The 22,141-nt window shown below is 43.7% G+C and overlaps 1 protein-coding gene across 1 annotated transcript in view; it reads left to right on the forward strand.

The window, feature by feature from the left end:
- Positions 1-22,141, forward strand: part of CSMD2 (CUB and Sushi multiple domains 2) — a 254,428-nt gene that overhangs the window by 109,936 nt on the left and 122,351 nt on the right. The window contains 5 exon segments of the mRNA XM_068417612.1: positions 2,971-3,048; positions 10,109-10,196; positions 11,375-11,499; positions 13,922-14,043; positions 18,681-18,784. Of these exon segments, the coding sequence (XP_068273713.1) occupies positions 2,971-3,048; positions 10,109-10,196; positions 11,375-11,499; positions 13,922-14,043; positions 18,681-18,784 (517 nt within the window).

Here is a 22,141-nt window from a genome sequence, read left to right on the forward strand (position 1 = left end):
TTATCAATTATTGCTGAAAGAGACATGATGCAATTAGGGGAGTATAGACTTTGTGGGTAATGCAGTTTAGCCTTTGTATTTTAGGATTGCTCCGCAGTAATGAATGTCTGGTTTCTGCTGCTGTTTTCATTACTGTTGGGGATTTTGGAGCCTGGTTTTCCATTAGGCACAAGTTTGGAGTGGGGCTCTCTCTGTTACTGGATTCTGGAAGGTGGGAATGAATATGGGTGAGCCTTTGTGATTTAGTGTGTCCTTCAAAAAATTTGCAACTGTGTGCGCGGCCCAGCTGTGTTGAAGCCGTGAACTCTCCGTACCAGTTGCCTTCTGCTGGGCTTTGGTGTGAAATCAAGGCAGGTTGCTGTAGTTCACAGAATCACAGAATCAATGAGGTTGGAAGAGCCCTCTGGGATCATCGAGTCCAACCATTGCCCTGACACCACCATGTCAACTAGACCAGGGCACTAAGTGCCATGTCCAGTCTTTTCTTAAACCCCTCCAGAGATGGTGACTCCACCACCTCCCTGGGCAGCCCCTTCCAATGGCTAATGACCCTTGTTGAGAAGAAATGCTTCCTAATGTCCAACCTGACCCTCCCCTGGCGAAGCTTGAGGCTGTGTCCCCTTGTCCTATCGCTAGTTGTCTGGGAGAAGAGGCCAACTCCCACTTCACTACAACCTCCCTTCAGGTAGTTGTAGACTGCAATAAGGTCACCTCTGAGCCTCCTGAGTTGGGCAGTCGACATGCCCTGATGAGACGTGCTGGCCCTCCCAGGGATGCAGTATCCCATCCGTGCTGCCCATGTGGGGCACACGCCAGCGATGGGGAAGCTTTGTGTGTCCTTTGTGGCTGCAGGCTGGCTTTGTCGTGCAGAAATCAACAGATCTGGGCTTTGCTGTGTGTGCCTAGGAGAAACATTCACTGGTAATTGTATGAAAGTAACTTTCAATGGGAACTTGTAGAGAATATAAAAATGGAAATGATTTTTGTAAAGCTCCTCTCTTACCGATGGTGCCCCAAAGCACTTTACAGAGCAATGAATTAGATACTGCAAAGTCATGAGCCGTTGTACATCCTGCAGTAGCTCAAATTGAGCCTCAGATACTTGGGCTTGACTGTATTTTATTGACTGCGAGGGAATATTGGCTGTGAGGTTATCCCTGTACTTGCTTGGAAAGTGCCAGAGAATCATTAACTGCAGCGTTATGGAGGGTGAGCAGAGCAGGGCCTCCTCGGCCCTTCATCCCGGTGACAGTCCCAGGGCTGCACTGCAGCGCCGGGCCGTCCTTTGGTCCCTTGATAGTGCGTTTGTTAAAAACCTTGAGGTCACACTACAAATATCCCAGAATTATCATACCGTGACCTGGAGAAAGATGTGGCTGCTTGGGGCATTCTGAGACCTGCTGCTTTTCTCTCTGTGCATTTACGGGTGGATTACTGTAAAAAAGAAACAGGTATGCGTTAGATTCGCTTTGAAAGTGGCATACTGTTAATTATTGTTCCCCTCTTAAAAAAATAAGGCAAAAAACCTCTAACAGATTAAAGATACTAATACGAAAGACATGAACAACATAAGCTTTGCTTCATGAATATTTTTTAAGCTAATGTGCACCTCAGTTTGAAGTTATAGCTGCTTTATTTAAAGAGAAAGCAAAAAAGCTGTAACCAAAAGATGAACAAAAAGCTCCGAGGTAGCAGCTAGCTCAGAAAAGCGCTACCTTAGCTAAGCTTCAATGAATAATGCTTGACATCTCCCTGTCTGAAGCTGCTGCAAACAGATGTTAGAACAGATTTTTTTTTTTTAAAGCTGAAAAAGCATGATTAAAAAAAGCTTGTTAGTTATATTGGTAATTTTTCTTGACAACTTTGTCTTAGAAATGTGTTAATTTAGGGATGAAAGTATGACAAGATAAAGAACAAGAAAAGAACAGCTTGAAGTGGAAGATGGACTGTTTTTCTCCATAGATAAGGACTCGCTCATCAGAAAAAGGATCTTATAAAACGATTTGGACATCATGCCTTCTGCTGTGAAATTATTCTTTAGCCACATTAACTTCAAATATGCCAGTAAAAATTCTGCTGTGTGTTAGTCAAAAATACCTGTGTGTGCGCTGCAGGAAGCTGTTGTCTCGCTCTCTACTGGTACCCAGATGGTTTTCACAGGGTGGGTTTTGTGCAGTCCAGATAATAAAGCCAAAGAGCTGCTCGGTTACGTGGGGAGTTTCATATTGCAAAGAAGGACAGGACTCTCTTGGCGGTGGGTGGGTGGATAGCAATCTCGTTGCTGCCCTCGTGCTTTCTCATCTTGTGGATGAGGGTTACAGCGGGGAGGGGAATGGCCACCACAGGACCTCTGGTAGAGTCACCATGTGGATTTATGATTGATGTGCCTGCAGTTATTAATAGTGGGTCTGTAAAGTTATACTTCTCTTTGCCAATAGTACGGTTTTATATGGCCTGTTTTCCTGCTATTTTACTGCCTTTTTGAGTCTACTATTTATGCAGATCGTGTGTACAGTTTTTAGGTTATGGGGTGTTCGTTTGAAGCAGAGAATGGCTTTACTGTGTGATGTATTCAGGGAACAACGGCATCAGTAAAACGGCGTGGAGCTAACTCAGCATTTTACTCCCACGATCCCTGAGGTTTCTTTGAGCTTCCCCTTTGTCTGTTTCCCATTTTTAGTACGTGAAGCAAAATGGTTACGGAGGGACGGGGGGGGTTGTGCCCCGTTTTTATATTCCTGTTGGGTCAGCTTGGCTCGGATCCCCAAAGCACCAGTCCAGCCCTCACGTGGTAAATGAACAGGCGGCCCGAAAGGTTTTGAGGGGTCAGGATAAGTTGTCGGAGCTGTAAGGGGAGGGTGCAGGGTATCCTGCTCTGTGGGTGATGTACAACTGTAGCTTGATTTTGTCTTTAAATAATCCCTAATGCTTAGCTAAATCTTTTGCTTTGTTTTAAATCTGTCTCTGTAGTCAAGAAGCAAATTGAACTGAAGTCCAGAGGGGTGAAGCTAATGCCCAGCAAGGACATTAACCAGAAGACATCAGTGTGTAAGTTTTCTGGCTCTTCCTTACACTCTCTTTGTATAATGATCTCCTTGAACATTTCATTTGACTTTCCAGTAATCTCTAAAACTTCGTCACTCTTAAAGGTTTTAATGCTTTTCCCTCTTCCCTCTGCATTACTGCATCACTCCCTTCCAGTGCTCTATTCACAAGCATTTACTAACTTGTTAAAGTGGGGATGGAGGGGTCAGTGTGTGTTTAATATATACTGTATGCTTCCTGCTCAGTGGCACACTGGGGTTCGTTACTTCTGTCTTTGAGTGTGGAAAGTGTCAAACTAAACAATTTTGAAAACTGAGTTAATGTTATTGTTGTAAAATTAAGAGTAGGGATAAGGAACCACACCAAAAAAACGACCTATTAGAAAATCTACAGAGGCAATAGCAGGCTCTCTCTTTTTCTCTTCACATTTTATTTAATTATTTGTCCCTGGAGAAAAATCACACCACTTCTGTGCAAGAGCTCACAATACTGATTTTTATGGTCTCCCTGTTAGTTACTTCCAGTGTGTGTAGTGGTTGATATGTTAGAGGTGTGCTCAGAACGTCGCTCTGTCACTGCTGTGTTGTGAATCCATTAGGTCCATTCAGCTTTACAGGAGGCTCTTTTCAAATCAGAAGCAAGACTCAGTTTTTTTTATGGATATGGCTTTGGACAGGTGACTGGGCTCTTAATGGGACTCTAAGGTTAAACAGGAGGGATCCGAGTTAACTCAAATTCATATTTTATATAAATTCAAATAGGAGCAGAATGTAGCATTTCTTAAAATACTTTTTAGAGGAGAAGCTATAATGGCTCATTTTGTTGCATAGTCCATTACACCCATCAAAGAGGTATGGTTTGGACATGGCACTCGCCCGAATTTCGGATGCAAAATTCACTTAAGAAAAATGGATGAACTGAATTTAAAACATCACTCGCTGTCTGTCTGAAATGAAAATGGCTCACCTCTAGGCCCATGTGAGAGTGCTTAGTCTCCAGTTTTTCAGGAGCAGGGCCCAACAAGGTAACTAAATAGCAGGATGTCAATTCCTCAAAATCTCCAGAGCAGAAAGTGATGGGGCATGTTGAGAGAAAATTAATTCAATTTTAAGAAAAACCCTGTATGCAAGATGTTCCTGGTCCTATGATACATTCTTGCCAAGAAGCATTTGATTGTAGTAAACATTTCAGTTCACTTACCTGAGAATGAAATTCTGTGGGAAAACACCACTAGCTTTGATTGTGTGGGCACTGGAGGCAAAAGGATGTGTCTGGGGTGGGGTATCTGCTGTCTGGGATGTTGGGGGCATGTGGGGAAGGGAGGGAGACTTCACTGAGTGAGAAACATTAGCCTGGTGTGCAGTCATTAGTTTTCTGGATATTAAAGTATTCTGGTATTGAGAATATATAGGGTTCCCATTTCTCCTTCCTGGGAATGCCAGGCTGCTTCCCTGCAGCAGTTGGACCTGGTGCTGGTGACCGATGTCAGCACTAGCACTGTCCCTGCCCGGGGCTCCGCGGAAAGGCGCTGAAGGCTGAGGAGGAGACAGCGACTGCACTTCCCTTTCCAGTGTGTCCTGCCCCGTCCCAGCCGTGCTCTGCTTCTGAGGATAAGGGCGTAGGATGTTCTTGGTGCCTCTGCCCAGTTTGTCCTCACCCAGCGGGAGAGTAGGCTCCACTCTTTGAAGCTGTCGATTCAGCATCTTGTCTAGTGCTAATCTTGTCATATTTGATAAGGCAAAACAGAGCGTAGGAAGGCAGCTTAGCCTGAAAGCTATTAAGCTGTAATAATATAGATGGTGATAGTCCTGTGGCCCAAATTCCTTTCTGTTACCAGCGTGGTGCTTGCCACAAGCCTTGTGCCTCCAGCTCCTTGTGTGTGCACAGCTCTCAGCAAGGTCTGGATTGTAAACCCAGATTAACCTCTATCTTGCACAGCCTTCTGCTGTCACACTTCGGTTACAGTAAATTTTCAACTTCAGAAACGCTGATTCTGGAGAAGACGTGTCCAGAAAATGGTTCATTTTCAGAAAATGGAGCCCAAAATGTTATCTTCATTTTCCCCTTGCGTTTTTGGTTTGCATGGCTAGCCATGCCCCTTCTTCTCTCAAACTTTCATGAGCTTGTGAGTCTGCATATGCATCAGAGGTAATGACACAGGTGGGACAGGCTGATTAAAGATCTGTGAAGGTTGCTGGTGTTGCTCTTATTTCATCTGTCTCAAATATCAGGAATGTAGAAATTTCCATCTCTCTTGGTAATAGCTAGAGCTGTGCCATGCTTGCTTTCCAAAGCCTTTATCAGCAGTGTTTCCTAGTGCTCTTTGCACGTGTCCTGAAATTCCCCCTTGAAGAATCTGGGGCCTCCTGAGGCAGCTGGCAGCTCCGTGCTGGATACCCTGCAAGTCTTGCAGAGGATTTCTGCTTTGCTGGCTGGACTCTGTGGTTAGCTGCCAGATCCTAGCTGGCCACATTAAAGCCTGTGTGTTTCATGTGTCTGGAGGCAAAATGTAGCCACGTAACAGCTGTTGGTACTATTTCAGAAATAGAATATATAAAAATACGGAATTTTGGGGGGAAGGTGCTAATTGTGTTTGGTTGCAGTCAAATGTGTTTATTTGAAATTAAAATCCAGTGTCTTGTATTGTTCACCATCCCTAAAATTAATTAGGCATCTTGCTTTAATCATTTTTAGAGGAAAAATAATACAGCTCTGGAGAATAAGAAACAAGAAATAGTTTTAAATTTTAGATTGCGTTTAGGAGATAATGTCTTTTACTGCACGCAGTATGTACATGTGTATATTATATTCACACAGTGGGAAAAACATGGTGCTTTGCTTTTACAAACCAGGGTCAAAGTTGCTTTTCTGACCTTTGAATGAGGCATACAAACAGATGGATGTTATTGGAAGGGATTGTATGAAGTAGTGCAAGTTCTGTGTGTATTCAGACTTGTCCAAATCCATTTTAAATGTACAAATGCAAAGTCATTTTGGAGGTGTTGACCGGTTTTCGGTCTCAGCCAAGTGTATGGAAGCTTCTAGATACTCAGCATTGCAGCAAGCCTGCTGTCTGCATCAGATGTTGAGGTACGAGTGCTTGTACGTGGGTCCCTGCGGTACTGCAGCAGCGCAGAGCACTGAGCAGCAGAGGAGCCAGCCTTGGTTTGTAGCACCAGGCAACCCAGCTTTGAAAGACGCTGTGTTTCGGTTAAGTAGGGCATGTTGCAAACACAGTCTTTGTAAATGGCCTTTAAAATCTGAAAGTCTGTAAATGTTTTTGAACTTGCATACTTCTGAACTATTGAGATAGCAACAAGGTATGAAATATGGGTTCAGAGTTCCCCAAGTAGAAGATTTCCAGCTGGAAGTAGTCTTCTCCAGTGTTAGGGCCTCACAGCCCGAGTCTGGATCCTTGTCACACTTGTGTATTGCTAGACACGTGAGTATTTAAGGTCTGGATTAGTATCACTGAGGTTCTGGAAATGCTTAACGTTTGCCTGAGTGCTGAAGGACCTTCCTGGATCACAAAGGCAGGGAACACTTCACTGGGGTGAGCACGTTATCGGTAGGCCAGCTCTCCTGTTCTTAGGACTGAGTTTTGTAACCCATTAACTTGAGCAGATGGTGGCATAGAGTAACCGCAAGCCTTAGCGTGATCGTAAAGATCAACCTGTTAAAAACAACTAGTAACTGCTACAATCTTCCCCATGCCAGTAGAAAAGCTCCCTTGCCTGCACTGTATTTCTTATACTGAGAAATGTTGAGTCTTTGTAAAACCTTTTTAGATGCAGCTTTATTTTGTAGCTCATATTTTACATTCCTAAATTCAATAAAAAATTGTCCCTTGGGAATCTATCAGTGAACTTCCTTTATTGACACGGGGAGATACAGAGAACTAAAGGCTCTCGGTTCTTTTAACAGATGGAGTAAATTACTGTGGCAGACCAAGCAATCGTAACTGGCTCTTACTGAATGCATGATGAGAAGGAAGTTGTTGAAAAAATCAGGAGAATGAAGGGGTAGAAAAATAGTTCCATGGTTTGGGGGGAGAAGGATCCTTGAGCCTATAATGTAGAAATTGAACAGTTCGTCACAGTTTTTAAGATCTATTGTTTTCCTGGTAACCCTGAGGGATTCGTTTTGGAGTGCTACAGCCCAGGCATAGATCAGTCAAAGCTTCAGGAAGATGAACACAGTACTGACAGCAAGTTCTCAACATAAATATGGTTTACAACCTTTGGTTTAGTTATGTTCATCTGTGTGTGTTTAAAACAAAAGATAGAAGAACAACAGTTCTGGAAGTGACCATCTAGTCCATCTTCTTCTTTTACTTTGTAAACAAAGAGGAGCAAAAGAAAATATCCCAACTATCATGATACAAAGATATCTTTCCCTGTTCCTCTGTTTTATCTTATCTGCTCTGTTTTATCTGCACGTGTTATATAGATATTAATAAAATGCTAGCTAATGAGAGAAGAGCTGGTTTTAGTCTTCAGAAATGTGATTGGTAACTGACACCCTACCCGCTGGTGCCTGTGGGTTTTGCTGGTCATCTGTAGCCTTGCTTCCTCCCCAAGCTGTGAATCAGGGGCTGCGAGGATCGCTGTCATCTGATATGGGACATAATAAATGGATGTGATACCAGAGCAGAGTAACTAACACGGGCATAAAAGATGTTGTCTGGATAGTCTTTTACCATGGGAGAAATAATTTGATGTGGAAGGGTAATCTGCTCTGCCAGGAGGAGCATATGAATGCAGATGTCTGCAGGAGCTGTGTTTGTGCCTGTGTCCGTCATAGGTGTATCTTGCTTAGTCTGGAAAAGGTACAGAAGTAAGATGAGAAATCTTAGCACTTTTCCTTAAATACCATATGGACTTGTGACATGCAGCCCTAGTTTGTGTGCTGTACCCGAAGCGTTGATGTTACTTGGTTTGGATATACCTGTACGTACAGTCAGCGTGTGCGCGTAGGGAGGCAGTGATGTAAGAAGCCCCAAGGAAGACGGTGTCACCTCCGTGCTTTGTTCAGCCGACCTTTCGTTTCTCAGGAGCAGCATATCATTTCAAGCACTAGCAGAAAGGCTCTTGGAAGCTGGTGATTTCATTTGCAGAAGGATCCCCTCTCTCTCTGAAGAGATGCTGTCCCTCTCAGCCGTTGAGGCAATGTTTGCTGCTGTTTGTGTGCAGCACTTCCACAGCCAAACCACCTCGCTTCCCAAATCGATGTGCCACAGTACTGGGGGATGTTTTATTCTGACTTTATTTCCTTGCTTTGAGGCGATTCACGACCCACTGCTGAAGCCTCCTTGTGTTTTTTCATGCTCTAAATTTCATTTGCTTTACGTATCATCAGGAGAACAGAAACATGAGGTGTCCTCCACCCTTCGGAGGTGTACACCTGAGGAGTGTTTGGCTCCACAGATTACATTCAACAGCTTCATCAAAACTACAGGGAATGGCCCCAAACAGGTTCTAAGAGCTCAGGCAGCTGCACCAGCTTTTCTGTGCCTGTGTTTCGGCTAACGTTGCAACATGTGCCTATCGCTGCTGCAACGATGTGACAAGGTCTGGCTCCTTAGAGCCAGCTTCTTATATGGGTTTTGAACACACTTGGAATCTGCAGACCCCAAAGCAAACTGGCCAAGTTAGTAAAAAGCAAATTTAAATAGAGCCAGAGTTCGGTGTAGATGATCGGATGGAAGCCCCATACCAGCAGCAGCAGAAGAGTGATCCCTCTGTCCTTTTAGGAACAGCGTTGCATCTCCCAGCTGTAGTGCCTGTCTGCATGAGGTGTAATTACCCAATGAATAATTACCATATTTGATTGTCCTGCCTTTTTGTGTGTTCATGCTGTGCAGTCGGTTTTTTGTGTAGACGCTCCACGTGCTGATCTTCCCACGTCAATATTTACGTGCACACACCTCCATATCTTTCACCATGCTCAGTGCCATTCAGATCTCAAATTGTTGAGCCAACGTGTCTGTTGTGAGAAACATGCTTTTATCACCACACCGTCATCCCTTTGGCAGTGGTCTTCGGGGCGCTGTGCTAACGCAGTATGTTCTCAAGTATAACTGAGATTTTTCCTTTAATCCAGTGATAGGCAGAGGTAGAATGGAAACATGCTCACTTAAGATTCATGCTTCACTGCTTCAGCATCGTTGCCAAGAAATGTTGTGTTTTCTTTGTGTCCTTCCCTTAGTGATACAAGAAAACTGAGTCACGTAAGATCTTACAGCTCCATGACAAAATGACCCCTTTATCCCATATTATTGTGCATTTTGGTAGCTGCTGGAATTCCAAATTGAAATCAGTGTATTGCCAGGTCTCATCTCATCCCTGTTGGGAGCCACCCGGGTTATATCCACCCCCAGTCGATGCTTGTGTGCGCCATTTGAGAGGCTGGAGGGGGCAGGTGGAAATGGGGACGCGGAGGATGAAGTTTGAAGGTGTTTATTCAGTGCTGATCACCACTTCATAGATTTCATGTTTGTTGGCAGTTACATTACGGTTGCTCCATAAAATTTTTCATATTCAAACTAAATTACTTGCTTTAAAATGCTAGACTTGCATTTCCCTCTCCTTTCTCCCTTTTGTTCTGTGCTTGGTTTTTCCCCTGGTATCATACACCTGCCTTTTCACTGAGTTGTTTTCTTTCCCTGGCACCCCTCGGCTGGGTTTGGAGGGGCGGGAGGCTGTCACCTTGCCGTGTCACAGGTGGCCGTTTTAATCGCAGGCTTCGGAAATGGGCTGTTTAATTGGTGTAATTTTGCAGAATGAAAAAACTCTTTTCAGAGGTACTTGTGTAGTGGAACGGAGGGAAAACTGCGTCCCTAGCTGGCATTTCCTAGAACACGCTTTGGTGTATAAACTCAGCTGAAACGATTCCAGTTACATTTGTTTCCAAAGCTGTTTTTCTTTTTTTTCTAAACAAAATGGAACACGTTCAGGTTTTCGAGCTACCAGTTGCCATTTTTCTCTCCACATCCACCAAGACAGTTGATGAAAGATGTTTCTTTTGCTATTCTGTCTCTGTATGTGCTGTTTTTGCTTTGTAGTAACTCAGGTTGGTGTGTCCCAGGGACATAATATGTGTCCAGACCCTGGGATTCCCGAGAGAGGCAAAAGAATAGGCAACGATTTTAGGTAAGAACCTTTCACGTGTGTGTGTTTATGCATGCTGCAGATCTACTGTTCGTAACCATTGTGTGTGCTCCTTGGCATTGTGGAGTGTGTTTTTAGACACCATCTGCACACCTCTCAATGCATTCTGTCTGAAAAAGCTTGCTGAGACTGTAGTGATGGAGGAGAACAAGGGTGTATCAATGTGCACGGGTGTGTTTGGGAGGCCGTGTCCCAGATGAGGATCTGTAATGATCCCTCTCTCGGAGTATTTCTCTCTTCACAATGTGGGCGTTTAGCCAGGCTGTATAATCAATGTTTGTTGTCATTCTCCCCTCCAGTTAAGCACAGAAAGAACTGTCTTAAACAGCAAAAAAATCGCTTCTCAAATTAGCTTAAGTCACAGCATGGCCCTGCCCCTGGTGAGTTTGAGGTGACTTCCCAAAACACTGGGTACAGTTCCTTGTCAATAAGGTGCTAGATAATTGTTTTCTTATAAAGTTAAAACAATGCTGTTATTCCCTTGTAGTTGCTAGTGTTCTTTTGAAGTGTGCAGGAATGAATCAGCCTGCTGTTAGCAATGGTGGATCAATATTTAATCTTATTTTGCTGTCGATGGCTGTTTCATTCCCTAAAAGTGTCTTTCAATTTAACCTCAGTCTATCAAATTCTCCTGAAATCCAGAAAATGGATTGGAGAGGTGAGGGTGGAGGAGAGGGAATTCCCAGTAGTCCCTAAATGACACAGGATGAATTCTCAGCTGCTGTAAACTGGCTCTGTGTGGCTTCAGTGGATAAGGCAGCCTTGGCTTAAAACCAGCAAAGGATCTGAATCCAAAGCGATAGAATAAAGAACAAATCTTTCAGTAGTAAAGATATTTTTTTTCTTCATAAGAATGCTGAGCATGTCATCTCTTGGGGCTGGGTCTGTGCTCCCACACAGAACAAAATTCCCACTGAAGATGCATTGAAAGACTCAAAGCTGTTCTTGGACAGTCACCACCTCAGGCAAACAGAGCCCAGCACGAGCAAACGGCTGAGGCGAGAGCTTGCCCCTCGTTCGTTGCTGCTGTTGCCTGGAGGGCCGGTGAACTCTCTCTGTTCACAATTTGGAGAATCACTGGGGTAGTAAAAAGTAAGTGACAAACCTGTTACTGCAGAGGTGTCTCAGTTACTAACTTCACCCTTTGTTCTCCCTGCTAGGTTAGGCTCCAGCATCCAGTTCACCTGTAACGAGGGCTATGATTTACAAGGGTCCAAAAGCATCACCTGCAAGAGAGTGAGCGACATAATTGTTGCCTGGAGTGACCACAGGCCAGTGTGCAGAGGTGAGATGACAAAAAAACTTCACTGAGTTATGAGGACTAATGAGAGAACCCACCTCCTTAATATCCCCTTTGTGCATCACCCATTCTGTCCTCAAGTTTGTCCTCGCTTGGTTGGGGTCCCTCAGCCTGCTGTGTGGCCTCGGGCAAGGGGCACAGCTGGAAGATCCCCCTCTCGATGTCTGCAGCCTGTTGGGACGATTCAGCTCTCTGCTGCTCTGTGTTCAGCCCTGCCTGAGTGCATTTGTGCTCTTGGAAATAGGAGTTTGGTCTTGCCAGCTTCATGATCAAAAGTCAATAGGATCTTTATTCTTTTCTAGTGGTGATTCTTGTGTTCTGGCTGAGTGAGACAGAGTAATATCGGTTCAAATTTTTCCGTCTTCCCAGCACAAGCCTGAGAAAGAAACCTTTGCTTGGTTCTCGTGCAATTTTTTGGTTCCAGAAATTCAGATTTTAAGAAAAACACATTTTCCTGTTGCATAATGGAACTAGTAAAGCTATTTCCATTAACTATGGAGCTTCATAAGCTGCTGGCTCTGGACCACATGGATTATATTTGTGTCCTTCATACCTGTGCACTATGCCCTAATCTCTTCGCAGTGCTTTCTGTCCCCTTCTCTCTATTCCAGGTATTTTTTTTCTATGGCATAAGGAGAAGGGAGAAAAGGTGAAAGCCTGAAACAAAATCTGGAAAGCTAAGATGGAGGGAGATCCTGTTAAACAGAACTTGCTGTTAGCAGCAGCAAAGTGGGATGACTTAGGCTGTGGTTCCTACGTAGCATGATCCTGATTATCCTGTGGCCCAGCCCTGAGCTGTCCATGAATGGAGTTTTCTTTCAGTGGGGAAAAAACCTGACGCCCATTTTGCCCTTGGCCATTTTCTTTTCATTCCCTCTCTCTCTAAAAAGTGGCATGCATAATTGAGATACTTGTAATGCTAATAATGAATAACTTGTAATATTTTTAAGTAAATCCCTCTAAAGCTCTTAAAGTCACAAATTGGTATTTTTTCAGTTCTTTTTTCTTTAATTTCATCTGCAGATTTTTTCAAGGCTTTGGAATCCTGACTAATTCTTGAAACAAGCCTGGAATAAATTGAATCAGTGTAAGAGGATATTTGGCATAAATATGTGACACTATAAGGGAAACTTATGGTGTTCTCTTGCCAGAGATAAGAATGGATTTGTCTGCATTATTATGATTCTTTTTTAACTGCTAACTTTTGGGGTTTTTTTCTTTTTAAAAAGTTTTCCATTTGCTTTTTATTTCAGCTTTATACCACTGTTTTCTGTTCCATTTTGATATTGGGTGTTGAGTTTCTTTCAAACTGCAGAAATTGGGGTGCCCGGTGAGCCAGCTTTTATCACCCTGGGCTGTACCAGTTTCTAATACCCAGTGATCAAACAACTCACCACTCTTGGGAGACTGTTTTTCTGCTTCCCCATCCACAGCAGATTCCCTCTGGGTCCTGGGGAGACTCACTTAATCCCTTTGTGCTCCTGTTGCCCACTTTTAAAATGGGAATAATGGGATTTACCTTTTTTTTCCTGTAAGGTAGGATGGGGTCACACAGGAGGGGGCAGGCGGCTTCTCAGCATTCCTCGTGTTCCCTTGTGACCACCTGTGTGGTCAAACAGTTTGGCCAGGAGATCCTTTTCTGTGCTTTGCTGCTGTTTGGAGGGGGGAAAAAGCCTTGCAGATGCCATATGGGCAAATATGGCTCCTTTGAGATGAATTTTGAGGATCCATCACAACAGCAGAGGCAGTTACAAAACCAGGACGCTGTTCTCCATGTTTTCTAGTTAAATATTACATCAAAGGAATACCACAGGCAAAAATTTCCCCACTTAAGCATCTTTCAGCTTCTACTTTGCCCAAGATATTTTTAAGATACAAAGCTGAGCTGCCATCTCGGTTCTGAGTCTACAGTCATACAAGAATGAAGTCAGCCCTTACCTGATAAATACTTGCTGTGCAGTATTTTTTGACCTGCAATGAAGAAAGGAAATACGGCCTTTTGGGGGTGTTAAAAAGGAACTGTGTCTTACCTGGCATCTTCTGTGTAGTTGCTTTCGTTGTCCTGGACACGAAAGTATTTCTGCAAGGGCTTTAATATAGTAAAAAATAAATAAAACCAGTCTGGGTGCTAGAGAATGAGTTGTTATTGATTCGTCTGGTGGTCCATCTGTTTGATAGCCCCTGGAAACACCCCACTCATGGATTCATCACAGAGAAATCCTTCATCTCTGATGTTACGTGGAAAAAAATGCATCTTTTGGCAAGTGAAAACAACACAGAGCAGCGATTTTAAAATCTCCCCCGCTTCCATACTGTATGCATCTCTCTCCTCCGTAAACAAAGACGACAGTATACCTCCCAAAGCTGAGACCTCACTCCTGTATCTGTCTTGTTTTCCTCCTCACAGCCAGGATGTGTGACATGTACCTTCGTGGTCCCAGCGGTGTGATAACTTCTCCCAACTACCCTGTGCAGTACGATAACAATGCCTACTGCGTGTGGGTCATCACCGCGCTCAATCCAGCCAAGGTACGTCTCGCTGATGCGTCTCCATGTCATTACTTCGGTGCCTTAGTTGAACTGTTGTGTGGCTGTGCTTCTTCAGAGCCCACTGCTCTCTGATACTGAGCCATTCATGTTTCTTTCTGATATTGTACCTACTTCTCCCCCCACAGACTTCTTCCACGTGTTTCTCAACTGTCTTTAAAGACCACAACACATCACACTCACTCTCTGCTGAAAATTCATTTTGTTAAAGCATGTAATTAAACGTGGATGTAATTATTTTTAATCGAAACCTCTTTGATATCTTGGCATGAATGTGGTGAAATGCCAAACAGCTTAGTAAAGCATCTCGTGAAGCCAGCTCTTGGTTGGGGCAGGAAGGCTGTGCCAGGAATGCTGATTTTTCACTTCGTTTTGGCTGGTAGCTGGCCCCTAACTGGGGGATTTCAGCCCCCAAAGGGCAGAGGGCAAGTGATGGGGGAGGAGGTACGGTTCTATCTCCTGCTGTTTATGCAGTGTTGTAAATTTACAAACAAGTTCTTCCTGTGTTCACTGAGGTTTGGAAGAGGGGAGGTTGGTGGGGACTTTTTGTCCCCACTGGTCTGTGTGTGTGATTGAAGTCTGTTGTTGCTGATCATGTAGAGAGCAAAGCTTGACTGCCTTGGCCTTTGTAAGGTCAAGTCCTTCCCATTTTCCTCTGGCTCAAGGAGGGCAATGTTCAGTGCCTCGCAGCTTTTTCTGGCCCTGCAAACTCAGCCTGTTCCTCTCCTCCAGATCTGTATGGGAACATAAGAACAAAAATTACTGTGCTGTGTAGCTCAAAATACACTTCCTGAGGTGTTACGCACCATCTTCTGCGCTCAGAAGACGACAGATTTCATTCTCTTCAGTATCTGGGTTCCTACAAACATCGTCTCCGTTAGCTCCTGAGCAAATCCTGCACGCCAAGCACTGAGCTCACGTGCTTGTTCTGTCTTTTGCTGCTGATCCAAGGAAGGCATTTCACAGACGTGTTAGTATCCCAGGATCTCATCTTTTGCTAGAAATCGCTGTGGTCTGTAGGAATGCGGCAGCCCTCTGCAGCCGTAGCCTGGTTGCTGATGGGATGGTGTCCTGGCTCTCGCCCCCAGCGCTTCCCCTCCCTCGGGAGCACTGGCCAGGGCAGCTGGGGCTGGCTGAAGAGCCTCTTGAGTTCTGCTTCTCTCTCCCCATTGACCTCAGTTCAAGCCTTTAATAAGTGCAAATCACTGGTGGATTATGATTTTAATGAGGAGTGTTCCTATGTTCCAATTTCAGAATGAGTTTGTATTTTAAGGGCTGTCATTAGCTGGTCACTTCATCCAGCGGATGTCTTGGGCTGCGTAGGAGCGTAGTGATGACCCAAATTCTGGGAAACTGGAGTGTGGGATCAGGATATTTTTCAGTGCTGATTTATTAGGAATGATTTACTGGTTAATCGCACCCAGGAGGTTCTCCTTCATCAGGGTAATGTGCAAGTGGAGAACAGACCCCATGTAAGAGCAGCTATTACTGCTCAAGTGTCAGCTGTGTTTTCCAGCCCATGGCCTGCAGACCATTGGGTATGTGCTGCCTGGGCAGAGTGTCTCATTTTTCAAAAACTTACTGTCTTTGTGAATTTCTGCTTACAGAAAGTTTCTCCTCTTCCCATGGGTAGTTTCTTCCTCAGCTTTTAAACCTGAGTAATAATAAACTGTTGATTAGAAAACAGAATCTGCAAGTCCTGATCCTCTGCTTTCATAAATCATGAAAGGGATTAAAATCCATTAATTTCAAGACTTATCAAATTCAAGCAGAGATTCAATAGCACAAGAAACTGTAGTTTGTGCTCCGCGGGCTGCAACATCATACTGTAAAGAGATGTAGCACAACCAAAATAAGGATAGATTGGTCAAATCAGCAGCTTGTATTAACTGTGTGAAGAGACTGCTGTGTTCTTTTTCTTTGAAGTGATAAATAGTTAATTAGTAATGTCAGGTTATAAAGGGTTTTTGGGTTTTGGATCTTTCGTCTTAAAAGGCAAGTAGGTTCACTGGCATGGATGGTTTCTTCTGTCCAGCAGACAGCTCCCGAGGCTGGGGCGTAGGCTCATGCAGCAGCTCACCTGTGTGTAACCCAGCACAGCAATGGGAGTGGATGGTGGATGAGTTTTAACACCAACTCGGTCACTGGTGTTCCTCCTGAAGCCTGCTGAAGTCAGTGGTAGTCTTTTTCTTGACTGGAGTGGTCTTTGGATCAGGTCCTGTTATATGAAGCTTTTAATATGAGCGATGGGAAAACCGCTGAGCTGAATTTAGAACTCATTTACAAGTCATCTGTTCTATATTTGGAGAAGAACTGTGAGCCAGATTCACTGAGCTACATAATCCCCTCGAAGTTTGCTCAGAAACCTACATAAACAGTGTTAAGGGCATAGTGCTCTTCAGCTGACAACTTGGAGTTCTTTCCTATACAGAGGACAACATCAGACCCATTTGGGGGATATTCAGGGTATGTAGGGTTTTTTTCTGGTCCCCGGTGCCATGGGAATTAATTTTGACCACAGTGGAAAAATAAATCACTTGGGAGCTGAGAAATGCATCTGATAATTGGTGAATTTGCATCAAAACTATTTCTGAACCTTCTTGACATAATGGATGTTACTGGTTGATATTTCTCCTGGGGTTATTCTCACCTGGAGTCTAGCTAGCCAAATAAAGCTCTGTCCGAGCTTTTTGTGTCATCGGTGGAGGGAGGTGGGCCCCTCCGGGGGTGATTCATCCCAAATGAAGACAGATGCTTGAGACCAGGGAGAAGGAGGGGGGGAATGAGTAATGTGCTTGTAAGGCATTTGAATGTAGCTGCAAGAGGGGCTGTTCTCCATGGAGAGAATGACTGTGGTTTTTTCGTATGAATGTGACTGCACTTCAGATCACTCTGCAGTACAAAGCCCTAGAATCAGGTGTCATATTCCAGCCCATTTTCTGGACTTTGCTAATTGCTTCCTGTCACTTCAGCAGCTTAAAATTGAGGTTTTGTGTCATCCGTGTATTTGTGTGTGCTGGTAGGTCTCTTGTTGTTTCATGAGTCATTAAATAATTTTCAGCTTTCAGACCAAAAAGAAAATAGGAAAATGGATAAATAAATATTGTATTTCAGCATCCTGTTCCTGTGCCACAAGGTTACAGTCTTCAGTGTACCAGAATGTAATTAGTTATTTAATTAGGGTCAGACTCCTTAGAATGCAGTTTACTTGAATGACTGACTTAACTAATGATGTGTGCTGTTTTACAGCACTGTGTTCTTTTGTATTAATTACATTATTTCATCATTACATGGTTTAATAATAGTCTGCACAGGTTAATATTTTGGTACTACTACTAAAATTAATGGTTCCAAACTTCTCTGAAGTATCACACAGGCTCCTGTTGTGCTATCCTGGGGCTTTTGGGTAATACCCTCTTTTCACAGCTAAACTATCTAATTTGCTTTTCTGTGCATGTGGAAAGTATTAATTGCATTTATATGTAGAAGATAGTGGCACATGACAGTTCAGTCTGAACTATATATACACCCGTTATTTTTTGAAAAACACTCACACCATTCAGCCTCACAAGCGTTTTCTGAGGCGGTTGAAGGTGAGTGGCTTTTGACAGAAAAATGTCGTCAGCTTCCTAGAGAGTCCATATGAGCCTTGAAGACACTGTAGAGGCACGGTCACATTTAACATAACGTGGTTAATTATTATGTTTGGTTTTAACTTTGGGACTTTTATCCCCCTGTGGTTGCACACAAGTGGTTGCAGGAGATGCTGCTTTTGTAATAGGCAAGAAATGACAAGGCAGAGGTGTTAGTTTTCCTGTGCCTTGCTTCCTTGCCCCAAGTGTAGAGGTGTAGGGTGGCATCATGTGCTGTGGTCCTTGGCACACATGTAGGTCCTTCTTGTTAATTACTTTTGATAACTTCTATGAGATTTCAAAAGCAGCTAAGAGAGTTGTAACACAAACCTCTCGACTTCCATGGGGCCTCTGCTCCTAAACCATACGCAGAGGCTGCATCAATCGAGTTGGGGTGGAAAATTTGGATAGAGCAAGAGAGAAAACACAGGAAACAAACGGCTGTGGGCAGATACGATGATGATGGTTGTGTTGGTGTTAGCTTGAGACAATTTCCTTGAGCTTCCCCAGTGGAAATTCACGTAAAGCCTTTCTTGGTCTGACAGAAGCTTCTGAAAACCAGAGGAACTTTCTGAGCAGCATAGAGCAAAAGTAAGACTCTGCTTGCCCCGTATGTGACAAACACGCTGCCTGTATGCACATTCAGATCCATCACCATAAGCTCAGGTTTTTGAAATAAATGTTAGCAATACCTGGTGAAAAAAAGCACGCTGAAATCCCAACACACACATCTTTATCAATAAAGTCATCTAGAAAATCAATAGATAAAGCAGAAAAATCTGAGAGGTAATTTTGGTAAGAGCTCAATCTGTCTGGAAAGAAGTGCTACAGTGCTATATAAGTGAGGACGGTCACCTTTGGTGATGTCCTGAAGATATTAATGCTCTTATAAATTGCTCCTCGATAGACAAACAGATAAATAAACAAGACAAGGTCTGCTGGCTGCCTTGGCAGTTGATTCGTATTAACATGCTGCATCTTTGCCAGGTTATCAAACTCACCTTTGAAGAATTTGAACTAGAAAGAGGATATGACACTCTGACAGTGGGTGATGGAGGACAAGTCGGAGACCAGAAAACTGTGCTTTATGTGTAAGTAGCATGTCCTTTGTCCCTGGGAGAAATCCACAGTGAAGTTTTGTCTGACGAGATGTAGCTGATGTGTTTGGATGAAGGAGTCCCAGTCTGCTTGCTGTGCCTCGCTGGGTGGTTTATATGCTGTTTGTTTTTGGTGGAGCTATTCTTGGTGTGTTCTTCCCTCATCACATTCACTTAGGCTTCAGCTGACAGAAAGGCTCTTGCCTCTTTGCTTCGCTTCCCTTTAACTGCCTGTGTTGGGGCCCCTTAGAGCGAGGCTTTTTTTTAATTTCAATTGTAATTATGAAGAAAGGACGTTGGACCAGTTCAGGGCCAGTCCAGCCATGCTGAAGGAAGAGATGAAACCTCTGATGCTGCCAGTTTTTAGAATAAAGGATTGCTGTGTTGTCAGTCTGTTGTTTTTAGAAGATTTGAAGACCAGGTGCTTTATGTTGTAGTGCAGCTAATACAGGGAATAAAAGGGAAATGGGCTCTATATTGGCTTCTGCCATCTCCTACTCAGTGCTTAATAACTGGAGACTGTTTTGGTTTCAGTTGGAAGGAGTGTGTCAATCAGAATGATGCAAAGGAACGTGTGGGTTAGTAGATCGAAGGCAAGGGTTTTTCCTGACCCGTGTGTTTTACATCATGTAATAAGCATCAGTTTCTGGTGTCTGCTGGTTTTTAGGCAGTTTTGAGGTTGGTGAGAGCTCCTGGCTGCCCTGAGGAAAGCGTGTGCTGGGACCTCTGAGTTTCGATGGAGGGTGGCAGTCAGTGTGCACACCACAGGGCGGTTTTTCCCCCTTTGAATTTTCATGTCTCTCCGAGTTTGTTTTACACACACAGTGTGCTCCGCTCTGAATCTGCACCATGCTAAGGAAGGGGTTGTAGTGGAAGCGGATCCCTGTGTAGCGTAGGGGTAAGTCAGGATCTTTTCCAATAGCCTCTAGAAAATGCCACAGTTAAAAGAGAGTGAGCCTTGATCATCTTTCAGAAGGCTGTTTATTCTCATTAACCTACTGATGTGAATGGTTTATGTTTGCCCTTCCTCCAGCGAAGTCTCTCTGTTCCTTTTCTGAAGGGTCAGTGAGAAATCAATTTGTGTATCATTCAAATGTAATTGTGATAATTATGTATCATTTAAATCCACTTTACTGAAGAAACAATGATTCTGCTGTAGCTTCTCTGAATCATTAAAGTAAAATACTGTGTAGCTTTATGGAAATCCAAAATGTAAAATCTGTCGGAGACCTCAGGGTGCTGTACACGTGGGTACATCAGGAGATCTCTCTTGCTCTTGGCATGTCTGAGCAATGCAGTTCAGTGCTGCAAGGACAAAGTTACCTGGTACAGCCACGCCACGGTGTGTGCAGATAGCGGGAGAGTCTAAAAGCAGAGCAAGTTGAGTCGTGTATAGGATGGTGCTAATGCAAAGGTGTGCTCCTTGGTGTGCTGCCTGCCTCAGCTGCCTGACTGGGGCTCAGCTTTGAGCACCTGCAGGTATTTTGCTCCGTAGTCCAGAGCTCAGACATGCCCCATGACTGTTCAGGTCCTGACCACTTCTGGAAGCGTGGCTTCTTGCCACGCTGGGGTATCGTTTGCCTCTTGAGTGAAGATGTGAGCCAGTGGTGTCTGTGAAAGTCCCAAATGTCTTGAGGGCACTTGCAAAGCCCAGCAGTGGAGCAGAAGCAGGGAAAAGTGACTGTGACTTTCAGAAGGAATATTTGAAGTGATGAACGGAACTAGGGCCACCAGCATCCAGCTTCAGTGTCTTAACTTGAAAGTCTCCCTTCTTTTCTATCTAATCTAAAATGTATGAGCAAACATCTCTCCAAAAGCTACACCAGCAAAGCTGTTGTACTCTTTCCTGTTGGTAGAGAGTATTTCATATTCTGTTTTTTAAGTCCTTCTCTTCGTTTGTTTTTCCACATGAGTCAGCCTCCCACTCCGTTTTCACGTAGCTTAATGTTTGCTTGTCTTTCCGAAATCTGTTTCTCGGAGATTCATTTTCCTCCGCATTTCTTTTCAGAACATGAACACTGGTGATACTTAGGTCAGGAACTCTAACCTGCAATGTATATAAATGTAAAGTCTGATTATTGCAAAAGTGTTTGTAATTAAAGTGTCACAGAACATTTCACAGCTGATTGGTCAAAATGTGCAAATTACTGCCAGGGGAGTAGTTTGTAATAACTTGCTGAAATGATTTCTCATTCATCCCTTTTTGTTTCCCTAAAGCCCATGAAGATTTTCCTAGGCTTGATATTAATCATTCCACATTTTCTCACTCTGTATTAGCAACTCAACACCTTGCTAATGCAAATTTGGAATATCTGAGGCTGTCTGCACAAGGTGTAGCGTGTGGTATCTTCTCCCAGTGCAGGAGATCTTCCCATTAAATTGCTGATGCTAATCTTAACAGGGAAATTTATTTATCTTTATGTTTAATCTGGGAGGATAAGTTGAAAACTAATGAAATGTGAAAGAGGTGTGAAGACCACAGAAATACTCCATTTGTAATGAATGTGGTGGAAAGTCCACGGACAATTTTTCTCAGCAGTTGCTGCCCACTTATCTACTGTCAGCTGAATTCATCTATCAGGTTGGATATCTGTTAGATACAAGCTGTAGTGGTGTGTTTTTTTATTTTTTGAGGAATCAACATGCAGAAACCTAACCCCATCAAAGATGAAGTTCCAATTTTCTTACTGCTTTTCATTTATTCTCTGCTATTCAAGAGGAACCTCAGTCCTGCAGCCTTTCAAATCAAGAAATACATTTGAATCAACTTGCATAGCAGCAGACGTTATCCCAAACTGAGATATGAAGGACCATTTGTTTCCAGTCTCACTCACATCCCTGTAAAATGCATCTCGGAGAACATAACAGATTGTTAGGCTGAGCTTTCTGACTTGCAGAGAGGATTTTATTCCCCAAAGTAACAAGCACCCAAATCAATCATTCAGCTTGTTAAAGTGGAATGGGAAAGGAAAGCATGCAGAAGCCTTTGAAGTGCCTTTTTATGAAGGTTCTTCTCTTGGTATGTTCCTCATTCCTGCCTGTCTGCTGCTTAAATAACTTGAGAAGAATCAACAGCAGCACTTCTACACTCCACAGCAAACTCTCTGAATGCAAAATGGTCATTAAAACAAGATTACTTCTTAATTTACCAGCACCCTGGGATCAACAAAATTTCTGATACAGGTCAAAGCAATAACAGAGCAAAGGTGGGGGCAGAACTGGGAGAGCTTTGATGGGCTTGGGAGACAGGAATGTGATTTCAGGGAAAAACCCTTTCCAGATTCCACGGCCAAAGCTTGAGCAGTGGCTGGTTTCAGGGGTTACGGGAGTCCCTGGTGCGTACGTGACTGG

This window comes from Nyctibius grandis, chromosome 24 (genome assembly GCF_013368605.1).
Source record: "Nyctibius grandis isolate bNycGra1 chromosome 24, bNycGra1.pri, whole genome shotgun sequence".
Classification (NCBI taxonomy): domain Eukaryota; kingdom Metazoa; phylum Chordata; class Aves; order Nyctibiiformes; family Nyctibiidae; genus Nyctibius; species Nyctibius grandis.